Here is a 22,812-nt window from a genome sequence, read left to right as displayed (position 1 = left end):
GCCTGGCCATCCCTCCTGGGGGGAGATTTCTCACTTTCAGCCTCTCTTTCTGGCCAGTGCACATGCCCTATAGCAAAAAAAAAAAAAAAAAAAAACCCACAACTCTCAAAAAAATAAAAAAATAAAATAAAGCAATGCACCTCGATTGTCAATGACACCCTCCAAGACCATCTTATTCAAAACTGCAACACCTTCTTCGCTTTACGAGCAGGCTTTTCCACTCACGCATCCTGCCATCTGAGGTCATGCCTGTTTTCTCACCATACTTGTCCACCTGCCCTCTATAAAGCCAGTTCCCTGAGGGATGGGAGTTCTGATGCGTTTAGTCCCACTGTCTCCGGGCCCTTGTCTCCAGGCCCTCGTATCTGGCACTTCCTAGGCGCTCGGTCACAATGGCTGAATCATGCCAGGTACTCTACTGAGTCGCTGAGTCCCCTGACAGCCCCGTGGGCGGGTGAGGCCTGTGTGGCACTGGCTTCAGGTGGTTCTGTGGGCTGGCCTTGTAGCCAGAGCGACTCTCCCAGCAGGATGTGCAGAGACCTTGCTCCTGGCCAGGGAGCTTCGTGGCTCAGACCTCTTAGTGGAAAAGTCACTTCGGGGGACCACAGACGGACCCATCCAATGAGGGGACAGGTCTGAAAAGTGGCCCTCGAGCCAGGACCATGTGCAGATTCTGCCGTGGGCTGGGGGTGAGGGGTAGCCGTGTATTTGTTTTGCAATTAAAGAAATGGAAAGATACTCTTCTGAAAAACTTTGGCACAGGATTTAGATGTTCTCATTTTAATAATATAATGGGAAGTGGAATAGATTCTGATTTCTCTAATTAAGGAATGACTTTGTTAGTGAGAGAAAAACCAGTCACTTAACTGCGATTTCTGAAAATGGAATCGTTTCGGGTTTGTTTGTTTGTGTGCAACGCTTGGGTTATTGTCATATAAAATACATACAGAAAACGACATTGGTACTTAGTCGTTTTTAAAGATTTGCAGATCTTCTGATATGTAAAAATGCATGCATTTTAATACTCCAGAGTCATTCTGTTGACATTGCAAGCATCATAATGTCATACTCGATCATCATCTACTAAAAGCAGAAGGTTCTGGAACTCACTGAAGGAGTCTGCTGTTTCAGGATTGCTTCTTCCTTCTCTCCTACAGGGCAAAGTTCTAAAAACATCAGTTCATCGCCAAGCATTGAGAGTCTGCCTGGGGGAAGAGAATTCACCGGCTCCCCACCTTCTTCTGCAACTAAAAAAGATTCCTTTTTCAGCAACATCTCCCGTTCACGCTCGCACAGCAAAACGATGGGCAGGAAAGAGTCCGTAAGTAGCTCGGGAGAGTTTTCTTTCTATCTGTTCTTTTCCCCTAGGGTATTGTATTTACGAAAACCTCTTTACTGCCCGGTGTTATAAAGTTCTTAAAAGTTCTATGGATTAAAATGAATTATTTCATCAGAAGTATCTTATTTTTATCATCATTCAGTAATATTTTAAGAACGTGTTCAACATTACACTCTGGGTAGGTAGCAACTGAGATACCTTAGCCCAGATCTTTCCCGAATGCCAGTCCTTCTTTTCTACTACAAATGCCTTTCTATCAAAGCCTGTGTTTTTTTCTTTTTTTCTAATATCTAACCTATAATTTTGGATAAAATAAGAGATTATAGCACTCGAAACAAAATTTGTTTTTTTAGTTTTAAGTATTCCTTTAAGATTAAAAATAATTATTTTGCCATTTCTTTAAAAAAGAAAAAACTATGCATATATATGTGTATATATATATATATGTGTGTGTGTATATATACACATACATACATACATACATACATACAGAGTACATTTAAATTGTGGATTATGGTGCTTTGGTAGTTGCTCTGTGAGATCCTTTGAATACATTTCCAAAAGGACGTATCTAAAGCATATCGATTGCTTTTAAAATATGAACGTACCTGAAATTTTGATAAGCCAACATCATAAGAAATTCACATTTAACCACATTTTAAAGCTAGTTCAACCTCTAACATTCTAATATGAAGGATATAAGGTTAATACAGAAAAGGAGCTAGCTGCAGCTGAAATGGTCTTAAATTAGAAAAAAAAAAGCGCAAATAAACCTTTGATGTATAATTATTCAAGGCTTGCCAAAAATAGATCAGGTCAGGAGCTCTATGTATATGACCTTTTGTCCTTGGGCAAGAGACTCAGCCTCTGCATGTCTCAAACACCTCCTTGGCAAATTACGGAATATATTTTGTTCTCTTAGGGGCTCTTTTAATTTGTAGGAATTGTGATTCTGTAGATTATAGAAGAGCAGAATGGGGGGCCAGCAGATGTCTTAATGATTGCATGTCTGGACTCCCACATAGTCAACCACAGTTCGAGTCCTGAACCCGGCAGCTTAAATCTCACACCAGGAGCATGTGCAGGCATGCCCAAAATCCTGAGAGGAGAATGATGGAGAAGGGATTGCAGCATGGCCATCCCCTCTAGGGGTTGATTTCTCACTTTCTATCTCTCGTTCTCTCTGGCAAGTGCATGTGCCCTATCGCAAAAGTCTCTCAAAAAAAAAAAAAAGAAAGAAAAGAAAAGAAGAGGAGCTAAATGGAACTTTTGTGTAAATATAACACTTTTTTTGTAAGGATTTCACTCTGCCTCCTCCTAAAACTCTACTGTAAGAACAAAAAGAGTAGTTACATAATCCCTCAAAGAATAAGAAAACAGAGAAGGCAAAAGCAACCAAATACTGTTTTTGCAAAGCAGGTGGCATATAGTAACCAAGAAGCCTGCGAAGGCTGAACCCCAAGTCAGCAGTAGGTTCAAACCCAGGGGCCACTTTATTTACCTCGTAAAGCCCTCCAGAATCTCTGGAACAGTAAATGAGAACAAAGGTAGCACAAGAGATGCGAGAACCTGCCAGACGTTTCTCCATGAATTAGTCTTCTCCCCTCACTCTAGCGGAAGTCTAGAAGTTGAATTCTCCGACAATGTGAAATGAAATGTCTCGAGACTGAGAGATCAGACACATTCTACTCTGAGACTGCTCTGCTGGGAAGGGATGGGGAGTACACTTACCTGCTAAAGGTGACACTCCTGGGCCTCCCCACTTTCTTCCTGGAATACCAGTCTAACCTCCCAGGTAGGTGGATGGACGAATTATCACTAGGCAAAAAATGCATGCGTACGCACACACACGCACACACACACACACACACACACACACACACACACCACAAACATACGGACCTTTACTTTGGGTTCTTCAAGGAAACAGGTGGTTCGTCTTATGGCAGAACCTACCATTATTTCTTTTAACTTTTTAGTTGACACTGTTTTGTCCGATCAGGGCAGCCGAGGACCACCAGGCTTTGAAGAGACTATCTGATAGTGAAAGACAAATTCAAACGGAAGAACTCAGGTGGGAGGAAGCCATGCTATGAAGTACAGGCAACATCAGAAAAACGATAGAATTCATGCAGGCGAAAACAAAGAGCTCTTAGAGATTAAAATATGATATCTTAATTATAAAATGCAGTAGAATAGTTGGAAGATGAAGTTGAAGAACTATCTCCAGAAAATATAAGAGAGAAATTAAAGAGAGAAAAATATAAGAAAATTAGAGACCTGATCCAGGAGTTTCGAAATCTAAACAACAGAAGTTCCAGAAAGAACAGAGAAAATAAAGGAAGTAATCAAAAATGCAGTTCATGGGAACCAGCAGTTAGCGTAATGGCTATGTCGCTGGACTCCCACGTAGTCGACCGCGGTTCGCATCCTGGACCCGGTGACTTAAAACTCACGCCGGGCGCGTGTGCGTGTGTGCCCAGGATCCCGAGAGGAGAATGGAGGAGAAGGGATTGCGGCGTGACCATCCCCCCTGGGGGGTGATTTCTCGCTTTCTGTCTCTATGTCTCTCTCTGTCTGTCTGGCGAGCGCACGTGCCCTATAGCGAAAACCTCTCCAAAAAAAAAAAAATGCAATTCAAGAAATTTTTCCACTGATAAAAGATCTGACTCTTGATTGAAAGTCTGCAGAATGTCTCACACAAGTAAAATCAAACCTGTACTTAAATGCATCAGTGACACAATTCATGGGTGTAGTAACAAAATATTTTGTGAACTTACAGAGTTGGTAGAAAAGAAAAATTGCCAACAAAGGATCCGGAATCATAATAGCTACAGACTTTTCAGTATCAACACCAAAAGCAAGAAAATGGAGTAATACCTTCAGCTATGGGAAATAAAGTTACTTCCAACCTGAATGCAGCCCTCAGCTAAATTACTAATTAAGTATGAGGGTTGAATAAAGCGGCTTTCAGACATCAACAATTCAGAAAGTTTATTCCTAGGCACTTATTTTCAGAACCCACTGGAGAATGTGCCCCACCAAAAAATGAGGCGTAAACCAGGGAAAACAAATACATGAAAACAAGGAAATAAAGGCTACAAACCAAGAGAAAAAAGATTCCCCAGAACGATAATATGGGAGTCTAAAAATATAGCACAGCTATTTTGCAAACCCAGAGAATAGCAACCAGCCTAGATTGGAGCAGGTTAGAAGATTCCAGAAAGATGTCTTCAGAAAGATGAAATTGGAAAAATGTATATTTTAATGAACTGGGAGACTTACACAATAGTGGATCCGAATTAGTGCTAACTCTATAGCTAAACCAGTAATAATTAAAAGGACAATTGGTAACCCCAAAGAAAAACAAAGTGTATGTAGGAAAATAAAGTTATGATAAAATTAAAACTGAACTGTGACTAGAATTTAAAAAGACATTACAGTAGAAGCCTATTGACTGTTAATCAAATCAACATCATTCCCCACCCTTGGAGCGATTTGGGAATGACACACTTGCCTGGGGACGGGAGGTAGTAGGGAGTACTGTCATAGCTTATGCGTGCTTTAGAAAGAGGGAGGAAAGGGAGGAGGAAAGGGGGAGGCCACAAGAAAGCTCCCCACACCCCAGCAGGGCCTGACCACACCACCTCCTTTTCCCTTCATTCCTCCATCCCATTAGGATATTGGGCACATGTGAGCACATTCCCAGTGTTAAGCCACCGGCTTCAGGATTCGAACCCCAATCAGCTTTTGCTGTGCAGCACCTAACCAGTGTGCCGCAGGGCTGGCTGAATTCTACATTGTTCATAGTGAAAAATCACTGAATAATGCCCTCTAGAAAAATTAAGAGGTGGCATGGTGGTTAAGGGGACTGGACTCCCACATGACCAACGGCAGTTCGAGTCCTGGACCTAGCAGCTTACTTTCTCATTGCCCCCCACCCTCAGTCTGTCCCTCTCTTGTCAAATTAAGATAAAAAAAAAATAAAGTTAAATGAAATAATTCTTTTTAAAAATTAAGAGGTAGCAAATAAGTTAGATACGAACGTAGAAAACAAAACAAAACAAAATAGGTGAAAGAATTGAAAATGGCTGCTTCTGGGGAACGTGAAGTCGAGGATGGGCTTGTGGACACTGGTTTTCGTAACAAGTCTCGTAGAACACTTTCCAAGTGTTAGTTTTATTACTTCAACTAAAAACAGTAACTTGAGGGACCAGCAAATGACATAGAGATTACATTGCTGCATTCCCAGTGGCCAGCCATGGTTCAAGTCCCAGACCTGGTGGCTTGAAACTCAGACCGGGGGCTTGCTTCCTCCATTCTCTCTGGAGGAGAATGGAGGAGAAGGGAATTGTGGTGTGCCATCCCCCCTCGGTGTTGTAGGGGGTGATTTTTCACTTTCCCTCTCACCGTGTCTGTGTCTCTCTCTCCAGCGAGTGTATGCACCCTAAGGCAGAAACCTCTAAACAGTAATAATGATAACTAGAAGTTCAAGCACAGTGGGATGTACTGGCATGGAGAGAGGCCTGCCCGCCCGAATGCAGGACTGGAGAAGGGCAGTGAGGGGACAAGGAACGAGAAGGCACGTGGGACATTTCCACTTGCATTCCGTCGTATTTTGGTGGCACATGGGTTAGTCCACAGCACCAGTCGGCTACTTCCCTCGTGAGACGGTGATGGTGCTAATACTCGAGCCCGAGGAGCTGAAGGAAATGGAAGCAGAGTCCGTCCAACTCCCTACGGAGCCTGGTGTCCACCCAGAGGCAGACGCGAGCCGTCGTCCAAAGTTGAATGGTGTTCTAACTTGCGAGAAGGAAGCAGGCAGTCATTTTAAAGAGAAGGCTCACAGTTTTCCAAGTAACAGTAGCATTTTATTCGTTTTATGAAATAGTGGGTTGTCAGCAATACACCGTCAGTCCTCTCCATTCTGGGAGTTCAAGAGGACAGAACCTCCTTGTCCCCCAGGATCTGTCAGCCACTTCATTCTGTCCCGTGAGTCTGAGTGAAATAGCACACAGGCACTGCCCCCCCAGCCATTCACAGCTCTCTCCCTGGCCCAGTGGGTCGGGCCTTCCTGCCAACCACGGTGGACAGGAAGTGGGAGTGAGGAACAAGCTTCTCACTGAAGCTTCTGGGACTGGTGGTTGCCCCGCCTAACTGCACAGCCAGAAAACGCCAGGCCCACGGGGCGGATCGTCCCGGGTGGGAGCTGTCTAGTGCCACGTGGTGGTCCCAGCGACACCGTGTCTGTGACCGAGCACCTGCCATCCTGGGTCCGCGTGGCTTTCACTTCCAGCCCAGTTAGCCATGACACAGGGCTCTTCCACAACCTCCAAAAAGTTGAAAACAGCTTCTCGTTAAAGTCGCCATCGTCAGTTGCTCACACAAGCAAGTGGAAGAAATTGAAGCAAACCGTCTTTGTGTTGAGTTCGTTGTGCCTGAGAACTATGTGGTTCCCATTCCGAGACGCGGTTGAGCTTTTACAGTTGTCCAGGGTCCGTGGTTGAATAAAAACAAAACCACAGTCGGAAACAGACATAAAACCAAAGAATCAGCCAGAACGTGAAATCTGTTTGTCACGGTGTTTTGGAACACGCCTTTTAAAAGCCATCGGTTTGACACATTCCGGCCAAGCACTGTCCAGACAGTGTGTCATCAACCCGTTTTGTCTTCGTACTGCCTTTTAATGCACCGTCTGAAGCCTCTCCATAATCCACAGGCCGTCTTCTGTAGATGAAGACTCACCACATTTATTATCGTTAATGCCTCGATTTGGCCACGTAATACAAGAGCAAAATGAAGCCAGGTCCCTGAGGAGGTGACAGAGTAAGCCGTTGGTGTTTGGTAGATCATGATGTTTACGAAAGCCATTGTACTGGGCCATCAAAAAGTCTTGACACATTTTCCATAGAAAAATCGGTCGTGTCTTTCCCGACAATGTAGGAGTTCTTTCCTGAAACGTGAGCACGCCAGTAGAAAGTTGAAAGCTGGCCTCTCTCCATAACCAGTAGTAGTACTGTTCTTAACCAGTAGTAGTACTGTTCATAACCAGTAGTAGTACTGTTCATAACCAGTAGTAGTACTGTTCTTAACCAGTAGTAGTACTGTTCTTAACCAGTAGTAGTACTGTTCATAACCAGTAGTAGTACTGTTCATAACCAGTAGTAGTACTGTTCATAACCAGTAGTAGTACTGTTCATAACCAGTAGTAGTACTGTTCTTAACCAGTAGTAGTACTGTTCATAACCAGTAGTAGTACTGTTCTTAACCAGTAGTAGTACTGTTCATAACCAGTAGTAGTACTGTTCTTAACCAGTAGTAGTACTGTTCTTAACCAGTAGTAGTACTGTTCATAACCAGTAGTAGTACTGTTCATAACCAGTAGTAGTACTGTTCTTAACCAGTAGTAGTACTGTTCATAACCAGTAGTAGTACTGTTCTTCTGAGGATGAGAATTTATTCACGGAGTCAGACTTCCGGAAGAACTTTAGGGCTCACCTAACTCAGACCTAGGTTTTTAGTGAGCTGTGATTGCTTTATCTTAAGGAGAAAATCACAAATTTGGATACTTTTAGTTTTTGTGCTTTATTTCATATCATTTGAATTGCGTCTCGTAGTCTTCTGGGAATCCATTTCAGTGGGTCACTCCTCTGCCGTGATTCAGTTTGTCCTTGCAGCGCGGCCATCTTCTTTCATGCCTGTTGGCCAAATCGTTTTCCAAGAAAGCTTTGGCTAAGAGGAGAGGATAGGGCCATACTAAGTGTAAGACAGACTGGAAAATCGATTTGTCCGTGCGAATAAGTTCTAATATTTAAGCGTACCAGCTCTCGAAACCTATTCTTTTCTTCATTTCTGATGAAGTACTCACACATTGTGCCATGCTTCAGAAGAATTATGTAAGTCTCCAGAGATCTAGAAGTATCCATGGCTTAGCATCCTCTCTAAACCACAGGAAGTCAGAAACTCGTTCTGCCAGAAGGCTCTGCATAAAGTCGGATTCAGAGCCGAGCACCCATCGCGGGAGACTCCCAGCACACGCCGGCGCTCCGCCGTGCCTGTCTGTAGTCGGCCTAGTGTCGGCTTGTTGGGAAGGTCGTGACGTGACGTGGTTTCTGTGCAAAGTGCATCATGACTTTCCTGACAGCCCAATACTTTGGTCGTCCAAACGCAGACCATGGTGCACTAGTAGAATTGATTTTTTGTACTATTCATTGATCTGTTATTTAACATGACACAATAACAGAAACTGCCAGATGAATGAAACAAATTTAAAATCAGACGCTTCAGAAAGCATAGCTTGAACATCGTTTAATCTCCTTCAGGCTGTGTTCTGTGAATTAGAATTTAAGACACTGGGACCAGCAGAGGGTGTAACAGCTATATCGCTGGACTCCCGCAACAGCTGTAGTGTGAATTCCGGACCGGGAGGTTTGAAACACTTGGGGCATGTATGCATGTGTGCCCAAAATCCCGAGAGGAGAATGAAGGAGAAGGGGTTATGGCATGGCCATCCCCTCTGGGGAGAGATTTCTTGCTTTCTGTGTCTCTGTCTCTCTGGTGAGCACACACACCTTCCTGTCTCGTTCACCAGGGTGGAATCTCACGCCCGCTCCTAACCCTATCTCTGGTAGGGGAAAGGTTCAGAGAGACCCATGTCTTTGTGGACTGGCTTGGCAGTGCCAAGAGCAGGGATCAGATGGGCCAGGCAACGGTTTGTAGGAGAATTATTCCCATCATGGAAATTGCCAGGACGGTTTTTCTTAGCCTTCCCTGAAACATTCCATTTGAAGAGAACGAGTTCCGTTGACATCTGTCGTGTTGGTGGTTCACTGTCCGACAGCGTGAGTGAGATTGGCGGGTGGAAGAGAAATTGAGCCGAGTGGCCCCCCAGAAGGCCAGAATTTCCCTAGTTAACTAAGTTTCTTTTCAGGCAAGGATGTGTACCTTCTGGGAATACATACTATGTAGAAAGTATTGATCATAAAACATTGGTTTATGGGCTTTTGGATGAACTGGAAAGCTGTAGAATTAATCTGATTATAGGAATTTCCCATCTCTAAGTATGTATTTGTCATCTCTGATTATTTCATCAGTAGCGTTAATGATAATAGAATAAAATACAGCCCCACCTAAAATACGTTCCCGGGACCAGCAGTTGGCGTAATGGCTGTGTCTCTGGGCTCCCACGTAGTTGACTGTGGGGGGGTGATTTCTCGCTTTCTGTCTCTCTGTCTTTCTGGCAAGCACACACACCCTATAGCAAAGCCCTCTCCAATAAATAAATAAATGAATAAATAAATAAATAATTCCCTTTTAGTAGTATAGTTAGTGCATTGAAATGAGTGACTATAAAGTGAGACTCTGCAGACCTGGGCAGTTTTTCTAGGTCCTTTTAAATCTCGTGATAGAAATGCTGAAGGCCGCGTGAACGCAGGCGTTTGAAGGATGACCCTCGGTCGCTCAGAATTGCACGGACCATGCTCAGAACCATCAGCTCAGCTGGAGGTCGGGAGGGACACTGCAGGCCTCTGTGGGCCCTGTCCTTCCTCTAGCCCTGCCTCACCCGAATCATGGAATTCCATCGCAAAGAACTGTGACCGCAAAGGGACCAGCCTGTACAGAGCTGTTTTTGAGAGTTGATCGGATGACATTTTAATGTAGCTTTTGTAAACACACTGCGGGGGCAGCTTTTAACATCTTTATGTTTATACTGTGAAAGAAGACACAGGGAGGGCGAGTGCTGCCCTGTGACTGGACGTCCTCCTGGGTCAGCCAGGACAGAGCCCCTGGGGCCGAGGAGACAGCCCTCCCTCATGCTGGGCCTTCTTCCATGCCACCCTCTGTCTCCACCTCCATCCTCTCCATAAAATGCAGAGCGGCCAGATTGGACCCCTGCTGACCGCGGCCCCAGGCATAGGCAGTGGCCCGGGGGAGCTCCAGGGGAGCAGTTAGAAACAGTTACTGTCCCTGGCCTGAAATTCCTGTGGATTTGAATCATGGTAAATGAAATGTGTCATCGATGGCATTTGCTTCCTTCCAATGACCTTTCTTGAAACTTGACATTTATTTATTCTCGCAGTGCCACACTGCCGTGGGACCAGCTGTTTGTGCCCTCCAGAGCCCACGTGCATGGGGAGAAGGAAATGAGGCTTGGAGTTGTCCTGTGCAGACCGAGCCAGCCGTGGCCAGAGGCCAGAGTGCGGGCTGGAAGACTGTCCCCTCCCCGGTGCCATCGCTGCCCTCTGCTCCGCAGTGTCCCCTGCCCCCTAGCTTGTTTCCTGGCGTCTCATTCTGTACTCTGCAGCACACCCATGTTGCCTTTTCCAGGAAGCTTTCATTCCAAAATGAGTGGCTTCGCTCCTGTCGGGAGACTTCTAGGCTTGTTGGCGGGGAGTCATCGGTCAGGCTGCTGCTAGCCTTCGCCTCGCCCCTGAAGGATAAGGAGCCTCTCAGGCGGCAGAGCTAGAGCTACCCAGGGTCAGTCAGAGGATCGGGCACTCCATTGGTTTTTTTAGAATTCTTTAATTTTATTTATCATTATTGTTTTTTTTTAAATTTGACCAGAAAGAGAAAGGGAGAAAGCAAGCCACCAGGTCTGAGACTCAAACCACGGTCAGCCGTGTGGGAGTCCACGCCCCATGCCAGCCCTGGCTTGGAGACTTTCCCAGAACTTCCTCTCATTCTCCTTTCCCCATGAGATTTCTGCCCCCATGTCGGGAATTCATTCACCTGGACGTATTGCAGGCTGTAAGCACCAGGAATGTCTCCCCTGGAAAGTGGGAGGATGGGGGGGATGAGCCTACACTCCCGCCCCTCCAGGTCTGGAGGCTACATCTGCTTAATAATAGCTTCCCACTGAGAGGAGGTGGCTCTTCCTAATTAAATGAAAGGCGTATTTTAGGTTAGTGAAGGCCCCAGGTTAGTAAAGAGGGAACTGCCATTGTTGGAGAACTTAGTGAATTTCCTATTTGGGGGCACGGATGGTACGATAGACAGTATAGGCAGCCTCAGGAAAAGCACAACAGCAGTTACAGGATGGACACGCTGTAAGGAGGAGAAAGGCAACATTCAATTGACCAGAAGGCTAATTCCAAGAAGAGTAATAGTTTACGCAGTCTCTGCTCCTGGCGCATTAACCGCGTAATCAGCGTCTCTGTCATTACAAATGCATCTGATTAGCTCTGTCACGTGCTGCATTAGATTAGGTTAGCGTGTGTGGCTTGGCCTCGGTGGGCTATCTGCTTCTGAAATACCGTCCTCACCAGCGGTTTTTAAAAGTACGTGGAAAAGACCAACCACAGCCCTTCTCCACCCCGACTGTACAGTGTGCCTGAAGGATTTTTAAAGCCTGGATTAGAGGGATCGCTCGGAGTTAATTTAATCAAGTTCCGGAGCGCCCTCTTCACTTAGCCACGTCCCCCTCGGGGTTGTCGCCGTTTATATTAACAGCGTGGTTTGGGTGTTTGCGTAAAGTTCTGTCCACAGCCTTGCTGCTTCCAGTCAAGATGTTAGTTTTCAGAGGTACCTTGGTTAGAAACTGCAGGGGCAGTAACTCAGAACACGAGGTCTGTCATAAGCCAAGAACAAGCTGGCTTGACGTGGATCCTAAAATGTTAGGAACCATATTTAAACCGAGAGAGAGAGGATAAAGAAAAGAGCTTGACTTCAGAAGCTGTCATGAAAGGAGCAGCTTCTTCCTCTCCCCTCCCTGCGCCCCCATTTAGTCAGGAGACTTTCATTCCTGGCTTTCACGATCTTATTTCCTAACTTTTTTTCCCACTGCTGATATTCCCTACTGTTGTGTTTTTAAGTTTTCTTATTTCCCCTCTGGGATGAGCTCTGAAAGATGGCTTGGTCTCATTAAACAAAGTCCAAATGCACATTGTCCCTGCAGTAAAAGGGGCCTTTCGGGCCAGCGTTGGGGATCGCCTGCAGGTGCCACTCCGACTCCGTGGTCACCACCACCTTCTCATTCCTGAAGGCTGACCCAAATGTAGGGCAGTTGGCAGCATTTACCCAAATCTTCCCATGGGTCCCTTTAGATGTCTCAAGGGTTCCGCAACAAGTGAGGAACTGGAAAATGTGGTCATGTCAGTAACTTACCCAGCATCCACAGAAAGTCATTGCCACGTGGTCCAAAGCCGAAGGAGGACGCACAGATGAAACGGCGCCCCTCTCAGCTTCCAGTGGACATCGACACCAAGTCTTCACTCCAGGCCGTCCTCAGCCGTCCACATACAACTCCCGTCTGTTAATCACGATAGGAAGAGCCACATTCCGTAAGATATCAAGAGCAAGACTTCTGGAAATGACATCGACGGAAATAGGAATGGAATTGGCATGGCACCACCCGATGGTACTAACATTTATCTGCAGACAAGTTTAAGGGATAAAGATCCAAACGTCAGAGGCAGCCGAATAAACCAGGTCATTTAGGGAATTCTCTGCTCCTCAACCTTCTTTTTCTTTCCCAAAGTCTCAGAATCGGTACAGTTTATATTAAAAAGAGAACCATCAAAGCTGTTCTCACACTTGGGGTGCTTTACCACTTCTAAGTTAAAGCATGCTTGGTCCGCAGCTCACATTAACTGCAGGGTGGTTTTTTGTCTGTCTCCGCTGGGACAGATGGGCCATTTAGCTCAGAGGAGGGTGTTACGTGTGTGTGCGTCTCTTTCTACGGGTCGGTTAGCTTCGTCGCTGGAAAGCAGCCTTGGCCGGAGTCCTTGAATGTGGGTCAGGCATTGTACAGGCACCCACACTGGGAGAACTGCAGGTGGTTTGGCCCGCCAGCAGCCCTCTGAGCAGCTCAGCCCGAGGCCCCTGTGCGGCTGGTGGGTTCCTCAGTTGGGCTGAGTGTACGTGGAGAGAGGGGGACCCTCATTAAACAGAAACACCCATACTGATTGGCTTGCTGGAGGAGAGGTGTCACCGGATTACAAAAGATCGGTCGGGGGGACCAGCAGTTAGCGTAATGGCTATGTCGCTGGACTCCCACGTAGTCGACCGCGGTTCAAGTCCCGGACCCGGCAGCTTAAACTCACGCCAGGCGCGTGTGTATGTGTGCCCAAGCTCCTGAGAGGAGATACAAAAGATCGGTCGGGGGGACCAGCAGTTAGCGTAATGGCTATGTCGCTGGACTCCCACGTAGTCGACCGCGGTTCAAGTCCCGGACCCGGCAGCTTAAACTCACGCCAGGCGCGTGTGTATGTGTGCCCAAGATCCTGAGAGGAGAATGGAGGAGAAGGGATTGCGGTGTGGCCATCCCCCCAGGGGGTGATTTCTCGCTTTCTGTCTCTCTGTCTCTCTCTGTCTCTCTGGCCTGTGCATGCGCCCTATAGCAAAAACCTCTCCAAAAAAAAAAAAAGATCAGTCGGGTTGCGTAATTATTCGGATGTCAGAGTCATGACGTATTTTTTCTCTGCAAAAATGCGTCATGACTCTTCTGCCAGCCCATTGTAAAGGTGCCACATGGAGATGATGGCCTGGACTCCTCAAGATGGAGGTATTTTCCCACAGGCTCCACTTAGACTCCTGTGCACAGGCCCTTCTCGGAGAGACCTTTCTCCCCAGTTAAACTGTTCCGAAGACAGCCAGCTGCCTGGACCAGTAGGCTTAATGCTTTTCTACCTTTTGAATCTTCCCGGGGCTAAGAAGTTACACAGACACACCGTATGGTATAATTCGTTATTAGAAAGAGCAGTTACAGCGTTTGTAGAAACAGTACGGCTTGAACTATGCGAGCGAGATTTCACTCCTCCTTTGGTCTGCCTGTGTGAGGTTGGTCTTCGTTGAAGATTTTATGTTAATGGTACTACACTTATTCCAGGACTGCAGACTTAACTAAGTTTACGGTAGAATTCACAGCGCAGGATTCTGTTTTCCGGCACTAATCTTTTCTGTTTGTTCTATGTATTGTTTTTGTAACCAACTTCTAGAAAGGAAAAATTAGATTAAAATAGCTCACGATGTTGAAATGACAATATGTGTAAAAGCATGTCTCTAAAGGCAAAAGTTTCTTAACAAATGTTACTTACTATGACTTTCATTAAGATATCTCCAGAGAATCAGAAGGAACTTAAATAGCAGCATTGTGAATGTGCTCCACCATTCTCTCTGCGTTGCGTTTATATCTGAAAAGCGTCCTTCCCTCTCTGGTCCTCACACGTAGTCTCAGTTCATCGAAGGTTATGGAAGAGAGCATGTAATCCAGCAGCATTCGCTTCAACTTCACTCGTGTTTTTTAATGAGCAGTTCATAGTGTTTGTTTACAGTGGGGTAAACTGATAGCTAATGGTCTGAGAATTAGCCCTAAATACAAAACTGGAGCCATTCTGTACAGAACTAATTTAAGGAGGTTGGGAAGCCATCCTGGAAGCTTGTCTGCCACCCTGCTTCTCCCCTCCCTGCAGCCTACTCCATGTTGAAAAGAGGTCTTTTGGACTATTACCAAATATGTATCTAACCGTGCAGCCATCTGTTAAAAATGCCTTTGAGCAGAAAGATAGTAAAGTGTTTCACAACCTCTCCAGAAGGCTTGGGAGCTGTATTCAGAAGTAAGTAGGAGGGCATGAGATAGGTCATCTAAACTTGGCCATTCAAACCATGGCCCGTGGACGGGCTGCACAGTACCCCTGGGAGCTGGTTAGAAATGCAGAACCCCAGCCCCGCCCCGGGCCTGCTACATCAGTCTCTGCACTTTAACAAGAGCAGAGCCCCAGGTAGTTTTTGTGCATATTAAAGATGGGAGGGGGTGGACCCACATGGCTGACGCAGTCTGAATCCCAGCCCTGGAGGCTAGAACAGCTTGCCAGCATGTGCGTGTGCATGCCTGCCCCAGATCCCAGCAGGATGGACAAGTGGAGGAGGAGCCGCAGTGTGACCACACCCCGTCCAAGGTGCTGGTTTTCCTCCCTCTGGGGAGTGCGTGCACCTTTGCTCAATGAATGGATGAATGTTCAAAGCATTGGTCTAAGACTCATTGATTACCAGGGCCAGCAGGTGGCACAGTGGTTAAGGTGCTGGACTCCCACGTGGTCAAATGCAGTTCAAGTCCTGGACCTGGTGACTTAAACTCATGTTGGGCACACGTGCATGTGTTTCCAATATCACAAAAGGAGAATGGGGAAGAAGGGATTGTGCTGTGGCCATCCCTCTTGGGGGGTGATATCTCACTTTTTGTCTCTGTCTCCCCAGTGTATACATGAGCCCTATTGCAAAAATCTCTCAAAAAACAATTCATTGATTACTGAATCCGGAATGAGATTTTCTTCATATAAGGGCAGCTTCAGATACATCCTAGAATGGAAACGTTCTCGTAAAGGTTGGCTGGGCGGTGACGGTCCTAGATCGCTCCCCATGAGTGTCCTTTGTTCTAAGCATTTCATCTCAAGGGGCACTATGAGGTCACTGCTGTAACTACCTCCCAGTTTACAGATGAGACAGCGGAGGCATAGAGAAGCTGAAATTCACTCCAGCCACTACAACAACAACAACAAAGAGTCCCTAGTCTTGACTGGAGAATGGGGAATTTCTGGCCTACCATGTGCAAATCTCTGGCCAAGTGTAAAACAGTAAGATGTTTACTCCCTCAAAAACTCTGAGAGGCAGCTGAACACAAATGACAAAACAGCTGTCTCTTAATTTTATAAACTTCACATGTTCCAATTTAATTGTTTTTGTTTCTTTAGGTTTTTCCCCTAGGGCCTGTGGCTCACCGGAGAGAAACAGAGACAGAGAGAAATCACCCCGAGAGGGGATGGCCATATTGCAATCCCTTCTCCACTCTCCTCTTGGGATTTTGTCATGCATCCATGTCCAAACTACCAGGTCTGGGACCAGAACTGTGGTCAACCATGTGGTCAGCCATGTGGAAATCTAGCTCCTTAACCTCCATGCCACATGCTGACCCCTGTGTTCTGTTTTTAAGTATTTATAATCCACACCCTATATTTCCCACCCATACATCAAGCACATGATCTGAATTATTTCAGCTTGGCCACTTCCTGACTTCTAAAAGAGTTTTGGGGGCCAGTCCCCTGGCCTGGTTACTGATGGAGCCAGATCCCATGTGGCCACCTGCAGTTGGAATCTTGTAGCTTGTAAAACATGCCAGATGCGTGTCCATGCAGCCCCGAATTCCTGACAAGATGAGAAGTGGAGGAGAAGGGATTGTGGCGTGCCCACGCCCCATGGGGAGTGCTGTCTGCCTCTCCCTGTGGTGGGTGAGTACAGGCACCTCCAGCTACAAGAAAGAGAGAGGGATGGCTTTGGAATTCTGGCATCTGTGAGCCAGTGCAGAGAACGTGGAGGTGACCTGTAACTGGTCCGCTCCAGGAACACACTGTCTGTCGGTCAAGGCGCGGTTTGGTAGAGCTGGTGGAGAAAGTGCCGGCCTGCGTGGAGCACAAGGCTTCTCCCTGCGTCGGCCTCAGGCCCCCCTCAGCTCTCGGGCTGCTGCAGGGGAGGCTGGCGTGGCCTCTCTCCATTAGGACCACCCGAAGCAGAGCAGAGTCAACCTCCTGCCTCACCTCGCCCTCCCACTTTTAAGGGTATGTAAATTATGAAGGAGGTGGCATTCTTTAATGTAGTCGTCTTTATCCAACTTGCTGAAAGAAACCACAAAATCCTGTCAAGTCTGGGTTTTGGTGCCCTTACTGTGGCGAGGATAGGCAAGAAGGGACGTCAGCATTCTCGCAGGACCGCACAGGGGACCTCAGTGGCTGCTGTGACCTGCACTGTCTCGGGACCCTGCTTCATGCCCCGATAGTGTCACCACCACGGGGGGACACCTGGTACTTCAGTGGCCAGGAAACAAAGCGTGCACGCTCCACTGTGGCCAGCCGCCCAGCCGTATGAAAGTGTCTTTATCTGTACAAAATAATAATAATAAGCGTGCAAACACATGATCTCTAGACCGTCCAGCTCTGACACGATATGACTTGATGGCAGAAATTCAACACCTCCAGCTCTGGATTTCAGTTCACGATTCCTAAAGTCTATTTTCACTTAAATTCAGCTTATTTATTTATATCCCGTCTGAAAATGGGAACCTTTATGTACTGGAGAATTTAGGAAGTATTTGTTTGTTTAAGTATCTTTAAGAAGTTCTTAGGGCCACCAGGTGATATGGTGGTTAAGGCACTGGACTCCCACGGCCAATTGTGGTTCGAGTCCTGGACCTGGCAGCTTAAAAATCACACCGGATACATGTGCAGACGTGTCTGAAATCCCAGAAGGGGAATGGAGGAGAAGGGATTGCAGTGTGGCCACCCCCTTGGGGGTGACTTCTCACTTTCCCTTCCACTGTTTCTGTGTCTGGATAACCCACAGAGAGCATCCACTGATGTTCCTGCTGTCATAGTGTACAAAGAAGCCCTTTACCCTCAAAGTTCTGCCCAGGGCTTGCATTTTGGACACGTTATTGTAATTATTTACTTTTTTTGCAGGTTACGTCACTGAAGTATTTTTTACTATTGAACGTTATTTAGAGTACAGATTTGTTTAAAATGCGGAGTGTTGTTCTGAGTTTGATTTGGAATCAGTTTTGTCCATTTTGAAATATTTAACACCTTTTTTTTTCCTTGGTAATCACTTTTTTATCTGTTTTTTTCCTTATTTTTTTCTCCATTGTGTGCATAATAATTCAATTTTATTACAAAAACACCGTTTCATTGTAGGAAAATTAGAAAAAAGGCGAAGACTATCTGACGTAAGCTCATTGATGAATATCTTTCCAGTGTCTTTGTATGCCTATCTTTTTTTTTCAAGAATCAAAACTATTCCTCACCTACTGCTTTGTCATGATTTTCCAACTCGCATACGATATGCTCTTGTTAATGTTCTCCTACAAGATTTTTTTTTTTCGTTTTCCGTTTGTTTCTGTGTTTTTATTTTTTATTTTTGTTTTTGCCATAAGGCACATGTGTCTGCCGGACAGACAAGAGAGGGAGAAGCCCATCCAGGGATAGGACCACACCACCATCCCTTCTCCCCATCTCGCTCAGGATGTGGGGGTGTGCTCACTGGCACAGAGTGTTGTTCAAGCCACCGGGGCCAGGAGTCAAACCACACAGTTGGCCGTGTGGGATCCAGTGCTTTAACCATCATGCCACCCACTGGCCTCTACAAGATCATTTTAAAGATCACATAGCAATACTCTGCTTATGAGTGAACCAGACGCTATGTGAGTCACTGAGCATTCGATGTGTAGGATCCGTGTGGGGCGTGTGTGCGTGCGTGTGTGTGAGTCACTGAGCATTCGACGTGTAGGATCCGTGTGGGGCGTGTGTGTGTGTGTGTGTGTGAGTCACTTAGCATTTGACGTGTAGGATCCGTGTGGGGCGTGTGTGCGCGTGTGTGTGTGTGTCACTGAGCATTCGACGTGTAGGATCCGTGTGTGGTGTGTGCGCGTGTGTGTGTGTGTCACTGAGCATTCAACGCTGATGATCCATGTGTGGCATGTGTGTGCGTGTGTGTGAGTCACTTAGCATTTGACGTGTAGGATCCGTGTGGGGCGTGTTTGCGTGTGTGTGTGTGTCACTGAGCATTCAACGCTGATGATCCATGTGTGGCATGTGTGTGCGTGTGTGTGAGTCACTTAGCATTTGACGTGTAGGATCCGTGTGGGGCGTGTTTGCGTGTGTGTGTGTGTCACTGAGCATTCAACGCTGATGATCCATGTGTGGCATGTGTGTGCGTGTGTGTGAGTCACTTAGCATTTGACGTGTAGGATCCGTGTGGGGCGTGTTTGCGTGTGTGTGTGTGTCACTGAGCATTCAACGCTGATGATCCATGTGTGGCATGTGTGTGCGTGTGTGTGAGTCACTTAGCATTTGACGTGTAGGATCCGTGTGGGGCGTGTTTGCGTGTGTGTGTGTGTCACTGAGCATTCAACGCTGATGATCCATGTGTGGCATGTGTGTGCGTGTGTGTGAGTCACTTAGCATTTGACGTGTAGGATCCGTGTGGGGCGTGTGTGTGTGTGTGTGTGTGAGTCACTGAGCAGTCAACGTTGAGGATCTGTGTGGGGCGTGTGTGCATGTGCAGGCTGTGTGAGGAAGGGCCTGGGGCTTGTGTTTATGTTTTCGCACGCGTCTGTAATTCCTTGGCAGAACTTTCGAGGGCTGTTTTAATAAGCTAGAGACAGCAAAATGGACCTTTACGGGATGTTTGGTGTGGAGCACTGTGCAAAGCACTTCACCTGGAAAATCTCGTGTAGCTCAGTCCTCCAACAGTGCGAGGTGGGGACTATTACTGTTGCACTTCACGACAGGAAACGGGCTTCGCCACCGGGTCAGGGTGCCCGCTGCCTGTCAGGCCTGGTCTACGCGGGCTCGCGGGCTGGCGCCCGCTGTCCCAGCCAGCCCCCAGCCGCTCCGCTGCTCTCGCACCCACACCGCTTATTTCTGCACTCCTCAAGTCTCCTCTGTCCCCGTCCGCCTTCCCTGGCGGCGTCCCGCTCTGCGGCTGCCATATGCTCTGGCCCGGGTCTCGCTCACACCCGCGTGTGTTTTGCCCGTGTGTACACCACAGCTTCCTCCGAACATCCGTGGCCTTCCCACTTTCTCTCCTCGACACTTCCCGCTTCCTTCCCTTCCCACTTCTTGCTCACCCATCTGCTCCAGACAGCCTGGGCGTCCTTCCTGTCTCTGGCTGCTAGATCTGGCAGTTCCTGCTGCCTGCCGTCGTGTCGCCGCAGGTTCCCGTGTCTGAGCAGCCAGCACGCCTCCTTCCCGTGCCTCTCCTGCCCCGCTCTGCCTCTGGGGCGTGGACACGGCCAGGACAGAGACCCTGCTGCAGCAGCCACGGCCGGCCACCTGTCAGGCCCCGACCCCAGAACAGAGTCACCTGCAGTGAAACGCCGTGAGGGCCAGGGGAGGGCAGGGAGGCCTTTCTGCCAGACCTCACCTTCCGCTGCCCTGGCTCACCTCAGTGACGGGGACTGTGCCCAGGTCACACCCCTGCCTCCACCCCTCTGTCCACGGCCCTGGCCTCCTGCCTCTCTTGCCTCCACCCCTTTGTCCATGGCCCTGACCTCCTGCCTCTCCTGCCTCCACCCCTCTGTCCACGGTCCTGGCCTCCTGCCTCTCCTGCCTCCACCCCTCTGTCCATGGCTCCAGCCTCCAGCCTCCCCTGCCTCTGGCCTCCCCTGCCTCCACCCCTCTGTCCACAGGCCCCAGCCTCCTGCCTCTTATAATAGCTGTCTTCAGTTTCCCCTCTAAGCCAAGTCTTCCTTCTCCTTCAAGGCCCCTCAAAACTACACCTTTGCTAGAAACACTATTTTTAACCCAGAACTAGCAGAAGGGCGTGGAAGCGTTTGGTATGATTCGTGTTCTTTAGACAAGTGGGATGTGCAATTCTCAGATAGGACTGGAAGGAGGCATCACCGCTCCACGGGACCATGGCAGACATGCCTCTTTTTAAAACGCAAATTGAAACAAAAACGTTTCTTCAAATTATTCCGTCAAAACTGAAAGCGTTCAACAAACCTCAGAACAGTACGCAGTCAATCATACCTCAGTGTTTTTGAAGGAGGGCAATTTAGTAGAAAGTTTGAGAGGAGGACTCAGCATCACAGTTGGCGAATCTCTGTGAAAGGAAACAGGTCCAGGGTTGTTCACGGCAAGGACGTAGTGACCCAGCATAAGAAATAACGTGTGCATTGAACACGGGAAAGCAGCCGTCTAAACCTCAGCGTGCACTAAGGGGCCGTGGCTCCCGGAGGCGTGGACTGTGTTCTCTGCAGGAGGTAATGTTCGAACCCGCCTCTCAGGTCTATGTGAGGATTAAACGTCTCCAAAGGCAGACGGCAAAGCATACTGTCTGGCGTATTACTGCCACTTCAAAGGGCTAGACGGTAGTCGTGTTTCTCCCCTGAGAGAGCGGCTCTCTTGGCCTGGCCCTTCCCTGCAGGGCTGCTGGGTACCGAGTACCGAGCACCGTCCGTGGTGCTGCGCACCGAGTCTGCACACGGCCCTACTTGCTGACCCTCCGTCGGGTCTCACTTTGTACATCATGCGCTGTTCGGAACTTGAGGCAGTGCTAGGCCCTTAAGTCCTAATGAATCTTTGCGGGCTAAGCCACAGAAGGGTTTTGAAACAAGGAACTAGTGTTTTCCAACAAGTGACTCCTAACACCTTGTACTTAACACCTCTTTCAGGGCCAGCAGGTGGCGTGCTAGGCAAGGCACTGGATCTTCCATGGCCAGCGGAGTAGAACACGTCCCCGAGGCAGTGGCCTGAACATCACACGGGGCGTGTGTAAGTGCGTGCATGCGTGCCCAAAACCCTGAGAGGAGACTGGAGGAGAAGGGACTGTGGTGTGGCCAACCCCCAGGGGTCATTTCTTTCTCTCCCTCTCTCTCATTTACTCTGTCTCTCGAATGAGCACACATGCCCTACAGGAAATAATAATAATAATCTGTTTCACTGTTTTAACCTGATTTTTCCATTTTTTTAAAGCAAGAACAGTTGATGTGAACTGGCCACCTCCTCTGTGTTCTCCATGCGCCCCCATTCCGTTTTTCCACCAGTCCCACCAGACGGGAGCAGTGGACCAGGGGACGAGGGAACTTGTCTAAGAGTACGTAGCGAGCACCCGGCAGAGGTCAGACTTGAACCCGGGCGTGTCTGCGCCAGAACTCCATTCCACCCCTCCCCCTCCCTGTGACAGAAGGCAGGGTACTCGTGCACAAGTAAACGTACCGAGCGTTCTCGTCGGTGTCTTACACACGCAAACCACACTCCCCGGTCTCGTAAAACCCAAGGCAGTCAGCCAAGCATCTGTTTATTGTAGAGGGCCGACTTAATGAGGATAATTGACCAAAGCTGTCAGGGCTGAAGACTTCGTTAGTGAGGAGGGGTGCGGAGCATGGGAAGCCGCGGCGGAAATGTAAAGTGGGTTCCCACGATTTTTGGAACTTGGTTCTCAGCTCTTCCTTTATCTGTAATTATGTAATACATCAGTGACTAGCCACCCTTCTGCCTCTTAAGTGAGTCTATTTATAACAGCGGAGTGATAAGGGAAGGGTCAGGAATGTTTCAGGATGAAGCAGCTGCCGAGGGGTGAAACACTGGGCTCCATGGACAAGGTGAGGCTGGATCCCACGTGGCCAGCGTTGACCCTCCGGTGTCGGCCTCTCAGCCTGCTCCAACCAGAACACCCCTCCTTCATCTCGGATACTGGGCTTTCCTATAAACTTTTCTTTGAAAAAGAAGGGTCAGTGCCTGGCGGTCGCCCTTCTCCGCAGTGTTTGTAAGGACACACGTAGGCTGTTTCTGTGGACATCTGCGTGGGTTTGAGGCTTGCAGGTGCTCTGAGGTTGCTGCCGGAGCCCGGAGCAAAGCCGCAGACTCGGAGTCTGTGTTCCCACACCCACACGCGCGGCAAGGGCCCGCCCCGCCCTGCCCTGCCCTCGGGGTCCTGGGGGTCCTGCACACTGGGCCGTGGCCCGCGGTCAGGGCCCGTCTCACCAG

General features: G+C 48.0%; 1 protein-coding gene across 4 annotated transcripts in view; it reads left to right on the top strand.

Moving 5' to 3' along the window:
* The window catches only part of TBC1D5 (TBC1 domain family member 5), a 480,733-nt gene that overhangs the window by 439,027 nt on the left and 18,894 nt on the right, over positions 1-22,812 (top strand). For all 4 annotated transcript variants that reach the window (XM_027769181.1, XM_027769183.1, XM_027769182.1 and 1 more), the window contains one exon: positions 1,158-1,321. In XM_027769181.1, the coding sequence (XP_027624982.1) occupies positions 1,158-1,321 (164 nt within the window). The remainder of the gene's footprint in view (positions 1-1,157; positions 1,322-22,812) is intronic.

The sequence above is a fragment of the Tupaia chinensis genome, unplaced genomic scaffold (genome assembly GCF_000334495.1).
Source record: "Tupaia chinensis unplaced genomic scaffold, TupChi_1.0 Scaffold148822_2, whole genome shotgun sequence".
Taxonomy (NCBI): domain Eukaryota; kingdom Metazoa; phylum Chordata; class Mammalia; order Scandentia; family Tupaiidae; genus Tupaia; species Tupaia belangeri.
This window is presented reverse-complemented; position numbering and strand designations above follow the sequence as displayed.